Source organism: Corapipo altera, unplaced genomic scaffold (genome assembly GCF_003945725.1).
Source record: "Corapipo altera isolate COAL_440 unplaced genomic scaffold, ASM394572v1 50, whole genome shotgun sequence".
Classification (NCBI taxonomy): Eukaryota; Metazoa; Chordata; class Aves; order Passeriformes; family Pipridae; genus Corapipo; species Corapipo altera.
In genome coordinates this window covers 12,715,240-12,727,336 of record NW_020884889.1, presented here as the reverse complement: position 1 = coordinate 12,727,336, position 12,097 = coordinate 12,715,240, and the positions used below count along the sequence as shown (strand labels likewise).

Genomic DNA, 12,097 nt, shown 5'->3' with positions numbered 1-12,097 from the left:
CAGCTCGGGGGTGTTCGGTGACTCGGGCCCGAGCAGCTCGGGGGTGTGCGGTTACTGGGGCCCGAGCAGCTCAGCTGTGTTCGGTGACTGGGGCCCGAGCAGCTCAGGTGTGTTCGGTACCGCGGTGCCGGAGCAGCTCGGCGGGATCGCGACTCCAAAGGCGGGCAGGGAGCTGTGTCTCGGCTCTATCTCCTTGCACCGCTCCCCCTCGGCTGTGCTCCAGCTCGCTGCTTGGCAGAACTGCTTTGCAAATGAAGCCCAGAGCTACCCAAAGCCAAACGGGCAACCCCTGTCGCCCAGAGTCAGGAACCTACAGTTACCTTACAGAAAAAAAACCCCACTAGCAATTAATCCTAGCCAGCCCTGCAAACGGAATGAAATCTCATAACTACCTCCCCAACACAGAACAACTTGCTTTCTTTATAAGTCCTGACATCACATGAAACTCTGTGGCACTAAAACAGGAGGCAATTTAATTCATTTTTTTTTTTTTTGCTTTGTTGTGTAAAGACATACCTACATCTGAAATTTCATTTAAAGACCATGCAATGCTTTCATTTCAGTGCTATTCTGCTGGAAAAGCATTTGTTTTGGTTTTGTATTGCCCATTTCTGACTGATGGCCAGCTCCCAGGCAAAGACACCTGCCCCAATTCGGGCTGAGCAAGCAACCGAAGGGAAACCACTCACTTCAACAGCACATAAAACTCCAGCAACACAGTGTTCCTCACTACTTTCCTAGCTGACTTCAGGGATTAGAAAGTCTTCCCACCAAAGCCACAACTATTATCAAGCAAAAGATATTAAGAAATAGTTTTTGAAAAAGCTTGTATCCTTATCTATTGTTATAAACCACCACACTAATTTGTGGCCATGCACACATTCATCTTTGAGGTAAAGCAGAAGTTGCAGAAATTCCATATAACTTCTGCCTAAACTATATGAGCTGCAATTCAGTCATGGGTTTTTTTAGGTAACTTTTTCTAACTATGCACAAATTTAAGGTTCTTCTATGCAAATCTACACTCTAAGAGCATCAAATGCACTCATTTTGATATGTTGCGAAAACTTAAAAAAAAAAAAGTATCTCCAGTAAATCCAAACAGAGAAATAAGTTGACATCACTATATATCCCTCATATATGTATGTATATGTAGGATTTTCACTGAGAAGATCTCTCAATCAAGCAACCTCAAAATAGTTCACCACAGTCAGATGACAGGACAGTTTGGAAAAATGATCTGATTGCAATTTTTAAGGAAGCTGTAAAGAGAGGGTTACTCAAGCACCTTCACCCTAATTCAGTGAGAACTCGATCTGAACTCTCACAGCAGGACTTTGCAATGAACTGCTTAGTTGTTTAATGACAGCTAAATGTTCTCATGTAGCAGAAAGCAGGTGGGATGCTATAATCTGAGGCTACTGCGGTTTTCAGATAGATTTCAAATAAAGGCCATGTTGAAAAAAAACCCCTATAATAACCTAACCAGAAAACCAGATCTTTTTCTTAATAAACATAAAATCTCAAACACTTTAACTTAGTTTGTAACATAATTTAGGGGTTGGATGTTTTACATGTTTGCATTTTTTTCAGGCTCATAGATGAACATGGCCCTTAAAAAGCAATATAGAGCAAGCCCCTAAAAACCTTAACCCTTCAATCAAGTGACCAAAGAACAAGCATAGAGGAGAGATGGAAGACTGAGTCATGAGGAAAAAATTGCGAGTTCTGTGTTGCATTATCCATAAGGATTTATTTACTCACTTTTGTTATTTAAAATTGCCTTCTAACACACAGCACAGCATCAGAGGCAAGGGTCAGGCAAGTTACTGCTGTCTTTGAGAGCTTTAGATACTAAAGACAAGTGACAGTTGAATGTATCACTTGACTGCACAAGGCAATTCAGAACAGATCTGAGCAGACTAAATGCTGCTTTTTACATTTGGGCACCATTTGTGGACAGTGGGAAAAGATCTTACCAAAAAAGTCTCACTAGCAAGTCGGTTAAGCACAACATCACAGTCAGTTCAACATCACACTAAGTATCTACCCAGGATGCTCCAAAGTTTTTAGTCAGAGCCACAGATTTCATAAAAGTATTCCAACGATGTTGCTTTAAAGCAGGTCATTTCAATACACATTGGAATTGCTAATATTGAGAATGACTCTCTAAAGAAAATCCACTCTGTTAGTGAATGTTATATTATTTTGAATACAATCTAAGCATTGATCTCTCAAAAACTGTGTTCCACATGATAATTAAGAAGATACTTCCCACTCCACCATTTCAAATAATCTCCTTTTACCCTTTGGGAGGAGTAGAGAAAGGAGAGAGCACAGAAGGGAGTAACATCTATTATTTTTCTTCTGGTACCATTGGTATCTTCATGTGACATGTCTTGAAATATCTCTAAAAGCTCAGTCTTAAAAAACTAGCAGGAAACTAAAAAGAAAAGTGCCTTAAGTGGGAGGTAGTTCCATGCGTGCAAAGCAAGTTTTCTGTATCTTTGCATTGTAAATAATTATTGCAATAAATTAGCACCCATGAACTATACACATACTGTAGAGGGTGATATATGAGGAACTCCTATAATCGAACTACAAATTGTCTTAAATGCATTGAAAAATATAAAATATAATGAGTTTGACTTTAGAAAGAGATCACTGGTATCAGAAAATATTACTTTGGCAATCTCTTATTAAATAAGTGCAATCTAAAGGTTAATATTAACTGATCATCTCAGGTACTATGGAAAGTCTAAAATACTTGAAATATTTATTAGAAATGGCACAACATGGAAAATAAGCAGACATTTGTGCTTGTGTGTCACAGCTCATCTTCTCTAACAAAAATCAGCAGATATGATGTATTTTAGGTTATTTCTCTGATATGAGACTAATTAAATAGCAAAAGAATGATGATAGATATTCACACTATTTTTTTTTTAACGATGACCTCGTGAGAGCCACTGATTATGGTACTAATAATAAATATTAGTTTGAAATATTTTCTGACTCCACATGTAAACAGTACATTTCTGCTCACAGTCCATCCATTTTTGGATGGCAACCCCTGGGCATTGAGTGAGCCTTGTCTGCAGACAGAGCAGCTCTTCAGAACCCCTGACACTCTGCTCTTCCTGACTCAGCCCCAGTTACAACTGGTTTCAAGTCACACGATGTTTTTGGTGTCTGGCTTAGTTCAGGTAACTCCTACAATCAGAAAAATTCTCAGAAATATAACAGTTTTGAATCTCTGAAGACCATGTAACTCACTGAACAGCATCTCCTCCCTGCTATAATATAAACAGCATATCATAATCTTGCTTTTCTCTCAGACCTGGCTTGAAAAAAAAAATAAACCACTGATTTTTTAGTTTCTATCCTCCCCTCAAGGCTTTAAATTTAGTAGTTGTAGTTCAACAAAAATGCTTGCATGTCAACATTCAAAATGTTTTGGGCAGTGAGTCACCACTTAGCAACTTACAACACAAAAAAATTAAAAATGTATTTGCCTGGTACACTTAATTTTTACAGTAAAAGGACAAGTTTAGAATGAGTTGCATTCCAGAAAGTATCTAAACAATTCACCAGCACTTTTCTCTGTTTTTACTTTGGGCCCTGATAAGAACACATGAAAGAAGATAAACTTCAAAACAAGTAATTTCAGAAAGCACTATACAGAATCAAGAGAAAAAAAGGAACAAACTAGAGGAAGGGTTGTTTGGTTTTTTAAAAATCATTATTTCTTAAAAGATTGTATTAAATTACCGTTATCTAGGAAATTAAATTACTGCTGAGTATCCGTTGACATGGCAGCCCTATACTAACAAACACACTGCAGAAACCAGTATTTCAGAAACCAAAAAATTAAAAAATACAGATTTGTATAATAAAATTAACATCTTTCCTTTGACTTTTCATATTATAATTAAACTACTGTGCACTATCTATTAGCTAAAGCAACTTCTGTCTTTCCCACAATACATTCCTATTTCCTACCAACATATATTTAAAATAAAGACTACACTTACGTAATTATCTACTCAATTTAAATTTCTTATGTGCTCAGTGAAATTTAGTTTTGTGCCATCTTCCAAACATGTAGTATCTCATTTTTCTTTTTTTTTTTTTTTGGGGGGGGGGAAGTGTAACATGTCATTTCACTGCAAGGCTCTATTCAGCAGTGAAACACAGAGAAACGGTGCTTAAAACCTGCAGCATCACAATCATTGATTATTCACAGTAACTGCACTTAATTGCACAGATTGGTACAATGTTAATACAAATAAAATCTCTCCGCATTTTATTGTCTCCACTCTTACAGAAGAAATAAATGAAAACCACTTGAAAAATACTGTTTGTTAAAATTAAAACCTTGTAGGAGGAATGAGAGAAATCTTTCATTCCCCAAAATGATCTCTTTACCTGGGTGATGCTACTAAATATTAAACATGTAGTGTAAGCTTTATTACTGCCTAGAATTACAGTAATAAATTACATGAAAATTGCACTGCTATGTGTTTTAGCTTCTCTGACATTTTAAATACATTTTTGTTAATCTAGCAGAAATCATCTGCTAGACTGTAAAGCCACCCTACATAACACGCAACTGTTAAAATGTAAATTGCCAAACTATTTTTAGCTGCTGCTGAAGGGGAAAAAAAAAAAAAAAAAAAGGAAGGGGGGGAAAAGAAGAATATTCCTGGCCTCGGGAATAATGATTTGAGGCATTGTGTTCATTTTGTTTATCAAGCAGCTATTCAGCCTCTAGTGGGGCCCAAGTGCTTATGCAAGCAAAAGCTTTTAAGAGTGCCTGCAGCTGCAATCCTGGCTTCCAGGTAGGCTGCAGGTTCAGAGCACAGCTGCCCCAGGCTATCTATACTATCTCAGCTCCATCTGGAAGTACGGTTAATATAGGATTTCAGATCCCACTTTCTGTCTGTATCATTGTGAGCAGGGGGAGGGAGAAGGGAAAGAGAGGGAGGAGAGAACAGGGGAGATGCAAGGACTAGGAGACACCATCCGTACTTCAGGCTCCACACGAAATAAAAAGATCAGCCCCATTTTGCTCCCACTATATTACGGTTGCCTGTGCAGTGTGTTCTATTCAGCCTATCCGGCTTTGAGTTATGACTCATCCAAGTGCACCTGCGCCCATGTGTTAAGTACTGCCAAATAAAAGCCCAACATCCATTTACACAACAAAGAGATGTATCCCGCAAGGCAGAGGAGCTTCCCCCTCCCCTCCTGTTTGTTCTGAGCAGGGGAAAAAAATAATTCTGTCCTTCACTTCACTGGGGATTTTTCACTTCACGTGGATTTTTAAATGCAGATTCATTTATAAACAATTTTCTTCCTTTTAAGAATAAAGCATATTTAATACCACAAAACACCCCTATAGCATTAGATTATCACAGCCATTAATGATTTTTTCCACCAAAACCCTTCCAACCTTTTTTATCAAAGCCCTTTATTCTCGAAGGATAAATTTTCAAGCAAAGAGGGATCAACAAACTAGTTGCTTGAAAGCTTTCCTGATGCTAGGCTGAAGTTAGGAAAGGCTTAATGAAGGCTTTAAAATCCACCAGGGCTTCACAATGAACATCTGACTCGGTGATTTATGCATATTAATAACCTCAGTCCTACTGAGGCAAGCTGAGCTGTACATGTCCTCCGAATCTTAATGTCTTCAGCTCCACTGGGATTATTACAAATGTAAATTTCTAAGATTCTCAGCTATTAATCTCTGTCTGTCCTCCTGTTCAGCAACATAATGACTAATTAAACATCAAAAGACCTGTACAGGAGATCTTCTTTGACAGCTCCTGGCCCAGCTCTCTTCCCAAGAGAGGAATTCAAATGACAGGGACAAGTGGGTAGGAGCATATGAGCGAGTTACAAATCACTGCTATGAAATCTAAAAATTCCACATCGAATGTGTATTTAGTCCTGCAGAACCACTCCCAATTACCCAGCCTAGCTGTTCGTGTCCAGCACACAGCCTTCCCAGAGCTGAAGTTAAGGCATTTGTTTGTATGGCAGGTAAAGAGAGCACAATCTGAGCCCGATTTTTTTACTATAAGTAAAAAAAGTAGTACTTACAGAAGAAGGCAAACCAGGGGGCACCTTTCTTACTTTCTTTGTCTGTAGAGGATCTGTACGCAGAAAAATAAGGTTTCATCAGGTATCTACATTACAGGTGAAAAAGAATAAACAGCCACACTGTACAGTTTTTTCTTTCCATGACGAATTTATTTTCCAATTTCATATTTTTTTTCTTCTCTGTCAATGAGATTTGTCTTTCACATCAATACAAATATAATACAACATACCCATGTTCTTCTCTAAAATAAAGCTTTACTTTCAATTCTTTCCATAAGGAAAGCAGTTATTCCTAAGTACACCTACACTGATCACCTCATACACTTGCTATGAAACAAAATATGGTTTTCAGATACACAGAGAGGAAAATGAGCCTGACTAGCAAGAGAAATGCTTTCTTTTCTGCACTTCATAGTAAAGACAGAACTATCAAAAAGGAATTTCACACATTAAAGTATGACAAACTAAAAATACTAACATGATGTAAATTTTATAGCTTTTAGACTATACCAAGGTTGTAAATAATCAGCCACTCTAATGACCTCATTATTTTCTTTAAGTAGTAAAGGCAATACAACTCAAATAGCTGCTTCCTTCTCCCAATAGCTGTTGTAACCCCACAAAAGTACCCAGTGTGATGACCCTTCCCCTCAAGGGTGGGTCCTCACACCCAGCAATTTCACTGCCTAAATCAAGAACCTGAACCAGCTTAATCAGCTGCTAATAAAATCAATCTGAAAAGTAGGCCTGCAAATTAACTGATGTTTTGAAGACGAGTATCTGGCAAGATTTCCAGTTCTACAGTTGACCGATTGAGTCTTCAATTAAAATACAAAATTCCTATTTTTCTAGTTTCATCCAGAACATATGACAATATAAAGGTGAGATAAGGTGAAATATCTGCTGGATATCTTTACTTTGATCCTTTCCCTCGAAAAGAAAAGGACTTCTGGAAGAGATATTTCCACTGCATTGAAAAAGTGTCACCTGGAGAGAACACTGGTTGGTTTCAATGCAATTTAGTGTGGAATTTAATGAGAGCTTGTTATAATCCTGTCAGACAACTCCTTCTCGGGGATAAAATGGCCATAATTTGATTTTGTTTTAAATTCTCAGGCAGCAGGTTTGTAAAATTTAACTAGTCCATTAAAAATAAAAAAAAATCACACGTACTTTCTGAAGCCATTGGAAAAAAAGACCTGAGATAAAAGTGTGCTTCCTCCTCCTGACATTCCTGGAAAAACATTTCCAAAAATTTGTAACCACCACCAGCCATATCCCAGGTTACAATCCCCAGATTCAACCATGACAGAAGGAGGAATATCACACTGTTACCAGTTTGAACAGGTTTATACCCCTTGAGTTTCTCTTTTGAAGAAGAAACTCAATAATACTACTCTGAAAACACCGTACTTCATTTTCTTTAATATCTGCAAGTACCAAACTCCATATAGTTTGCACAAAAAACTGAGTCACATATCCAAGTATATGTCAGAAATCAGATTATATTTTTCAGGACTGCCTTCACACCATGACCTTTCTGCACATGTCATGAGCACTCTCTGCCCAACACCCAAAGTCATGTTTAACAGACCCCTGTTACTCAAAATCATAGCAGATCACTACAATCAGTAGTTTTTCACCAAAACTGATTCAACATGGGCTAAAACATCATCATCATCATCATCATGTTAAAATGCAGCTCTTTTCTATTCAAGTTCAAACACCCTTTCAAGCAGTAAACCATTTCACTGAACTTTCCTAAGACAGATGTGAAGAACTGCTGTGTTTGTTCTCATACTCTGAGCAACATGAATCCTTACAACCATATTCATAAAGACAGACAACCCTGAGTTAAATGATGGTTGACTTGACAGCAAGCTAAAAGGTTACACAGAGATGGTATTTTAAAATACATATATACACATATATAATGGGAGAAGAGGAAATGGCCTCAAGTTGCCTTTCCCAAGGAAGGTTTAGATTCAGTGTTAGGAAAAATTTCTTCATTGAAAGGGTTGTCAGGCCCTGGAACAGCCTGTCCAGGAAGGGGTGGAGTCACCATCCCTGGAGGGATTTAAAAGACATGTAGATGTGGCACCTGGGGACATGGTTTAATAGTGGGCTGGGCAGTGCTGGGTCAATGAGTGGACTCAATGGTCTTAGAGGTCTTTTCCAACATAAATGATTTGATGATTCCATGATATATTTTTATAATTTATGATTTACCAAACCATTTCAAGCATGTTCAGGACTATTTTAGCGCCCAAGAATTTTGCAATTCTAGTTAATATTAAAGTTACTTTGGAGAAGCAATTTGCATTTGATTAAAATCTTATTTGGGGTAAAGTATGGTTTGAGTTACATGGTTCCAACAAGCAAGATTTTTATTATGGAATAGAAGTGCTATACAGAATGAGGGGCATTAAAAACTCAAACATATAACTAGAGAAATCCTAATGACCTATCATACTATGACTGAAATATATGGCAACTAGAATACAAGGTTATATAACTATATAACCAGATACATAACTATATAACCACAATATATGGTAAACTAGAATGTAAGGTTACAGTCTCTCTTTTTTTACCAAAAATATTTTTTCTAATTTACACACCAATTATTCACAATAGTCTGACATCAGAAACTACAGAACATCTGGCTCATTCTTGATTCTCTGATTCAAGAGAATTAGAGGGCTATAGAATATTACCACTGTCTATGACCAAGTATGAAAATTCCATTCACCTCTAAGTATCCCCAGAATAAAATACTAATAACTGTCATAGGATTATAACAATTTTTAAGCAAGTTCCTGCCTGCATATTTTGCAAGGTAGTTTGATTTTAGGATAAGCTACTAGTCTCCAACTGCTAAGATCTTTAAAGGCATGTTGAACCAATTACAATGAACTATATATTGCCCTGAATAAAGTTACTTTTAGCATATAAAAGGATAATTGTTTCCCCTTTGTGTCCTTCCCCTACTAACTAATGGTAATGACCTCAGGGTCAGGCATTTCCAGGAGTTAATGATGGCACGGGTTAAGGGCACTCAGCTGGTCATCAGCTCCTATCCATCTGTCATTATTGCTTTTGCAATTAAGGGTTTTATTAGAGTTTCTTGTTTGTTTTGTAAGCCATACTGACCAGTGTTGAATCCAAGCTAGTGTCTCAGAGAAAATGTTGATAATTCCAGTTTTTCTCTTATAGAGCAGTTTGGTGTAATTTCAATTGCTCCACCCAGAGCAATCTGCAGTATATAAAATCAACTGTCAAAGAAAATAATGAAGTCTGCAGAAAAGCATCATGAACAAAAGTTTAAAGCCTGTCTGCATTACCTACCAAGAGCTGAGGAGTCATGAAGTGGTCTTCTGCGCTGATTTGTGCCAGAAAACGGGTAGTAGGGTGTTCCAGGTTTTCCAGAGGATGACAGCTGACCTGGACTTCCAAGCCCCATGTCGGACCGAAGCAGACTAGACTACAAAAATATAGAGAGAAAAGTAGAATTAAGCTTTATAACAACTCAGCTGTTGACATACCAGGCTAACAAACTATTAACCACACATACTGCTCTTGGCATTTATAGGAATTCACTGGGCTTTCAGTGAAGGTTTTAAACTTCAAAAAAAAGTTGACTTTTTTAAATGAGTGTTCAGAGTGTAATTCAGAAAGAAAGAGCAAGTTTGGCTGTGAGCCTCCAAAAAGCCATAACCATTTCAGTTGAAAACATCTGAAAGAATCAATTCATATTTAAATTTTAAACAAAAATCGTAATACTTTGTTTAGTTTGCAATGTAACACCTCTTCTATTACACAATATAAACATAATTGATAAAAACTGCGAAGAGTTTATAGTGTGACATTAGGTTTTAGCACATACTTAGAAATCCAGACTTATATTACATTCATAAAAACGTGGAATAGAACAGTCCAAAAAATACCAAATGCAGACAAAAGAGATAAAAGAGTAGATTAACGAACAGAACATGAAAAATTATGATATTTTAAAAACTTGAAACTAACAATGTAATTGAACCCTACCTCTTTTGTTCCCTTTTCATGCAATAAATACAAAAACATTCTAAACACTTAAAAAGGCACTATATATTGCTTAACCTCACATTATTTGGATTTCCTCTGTGAAACTGAAGCAAATGCTGGTGATTTAGGAGAACACAGTTTTTCCACAGTTGATGCTACGCTGAGCATTGTTTTAGTCCGAAAATCCTGACTTGGAGTGAAACCCACAGAACTGTTTGTATAAAAAACATTTGTACCAGGTGGCAAAAATGTGTTCACTGCACTTCACCCCTGGCAGTTGAATCCAGTTTTCTCATGGACCTGCACCCACTCAGCATTGCACACACCTTTAATGTTTGCCAAATCAGACTGTTGGATCACCATGGATCCAGCAGCCTTCAGAGGGCAAGAGATTTGATTTCTTCATACATGATCATTCCATAGTGCAGTGTTCCCATCACAAAGGGGCCAAGCAGGGCTGTGGGATGGCAGGACAACAGGGATGTTCTTCTTACTCATCTGCACTGACATTTCATTGTCAGGGGATGCTAAGACACAAACTCTTGACTGGAGTAACTTTTATTTTATTAACCAAAAGCCACCCTAGTTGAAGTTTCTCCTTCAGCCCCACTGCTCCCAAGCCAACATTCCTCCTCCCCACTCCCAACAATGAGCCCTCAGGTTCCCAAGGCTGTCACACAAATCCACTTTGGGCTGGATTATGGCAGGAACTGCTCCAGTGCTGTTTGCCTTCCAGGGCTAGAGCAGCCCACTGGAACAGGCCATTGCTCCTGGTTCTCCTTTCCTTCTGAGGCTTAATTCCCTAATTCATAAACAAATGTACTTTTTGGATTACATTCTATCCTTCAAGCTGGCTCTTTGGGTGTGATGACTTGTGAGAGGTGAGACTAACTCAGTTCTCAGTAAGGTACTAAAACCCTTCTACCTTGCAATGCAGTGGGATTAACAGAAAAATACAGAGTTCATACAGAGTTACAAAATACATACATAAAATAAGCATTTTTCCAGATAAATGGTTTTGCATCATATCACTACTGAAATGTCTTTTACTTGTTTGATGACTAATTTGAGCATGAGAAATCTTATATTCTAATTGAATAGAGTGGGATGTGAAAGAGTCATCCCACTACAAAGTAAAAGAGGGCCCAAAAGTGTTAACTATTCCATACAAAAGTTTGAAGATCAAAGTTAATCATTAAAAATGTTACAGCAAATAAATAGCTTTTTCTCAGCTCAATTTTTTCACTGTTATTCTTACAATAAACCAGCCTTTGAATCAGAATTGTTAATGTAAAACTCATTCTGAAATGAGATACTCTGATAGGGAGTGACAAAAGTATACAGCAATGCATGGAAGGGGAAATCTGCTTGCAGTCTGTTTCAAGATTTGCTAATTTTGCCTTTGTCAAATAGTTAAGATTTTATTGTTTTGCAGAAAACATCATGAACATCAGAATATTTGTCTTACCCAGTATAAATCTGAATTTAGCAAAGATATTATTCTAAACATTTATTACAGTCCTAGTGGTGAACACTGTGCAGGAAACCCGGGCAATGTTTTGTGAAGAGCAGCTCCTCCAAACCAACACTGTCCAAAAGAAGTGACACCAGTTCTGCACTCAGCTCAAGACCTGACATTCTTGACCAAGAACACTAGGACTGAAGGAAAGTTTCCTTACACAGCCTGTGGGTCAGGGAGGCAGTATTGTGATAGTTGTCACTCCAAGTAGCTGATGCCAGGTCCCAGTCACAGGTCCCAGCAGCGCTGGGGCTGGCACAGACCTCTGGAGTAGGATGGTCCTGCCCCGCTCGCTTAGAGCTGCTGGCAAACACCATCAGGAGCTATGTCCCATTCACATTTAAAGATAACCCTCCCTGCTACCCCCCAGCACCTCCTCCTGATCCTTGGCAGGGATTTTGGAAGCACAGTGGGATCCATACAGCT

General features: G+C 38.0%; 1 protein-coding gene across 11 annotated transcripts in view; it reads right to left on the bottom strand.

The window, feature by feature from the left end:
• The window catches only part of TCF12 (transcription factor 12), a 163,020-nt gene that overhangs the window by 45,956 nt on the left and 104,967 nt on the right, over positions 1–12,097 (bottom strand). For all 11 annotated transcript variants that reach the window (XM_027644679.1, XM_027644682.1, XM_027644674.1 and 8 more), the window contains 2 exons: positions 9,454–9,589; positions 6,106–6,158 (listed from right to left, as the gene is read on the bottom strand). In XM_027644679.1, coding sequence (XP_027500480.1) covers positions 6,106–6,158; positions 9,454–9,589 — 189 coding nt within the window. The remainder of the gene's footprint in view (positions 1–6,105; positions 6,159–9,453; positions 9,590–12,097) is intronic.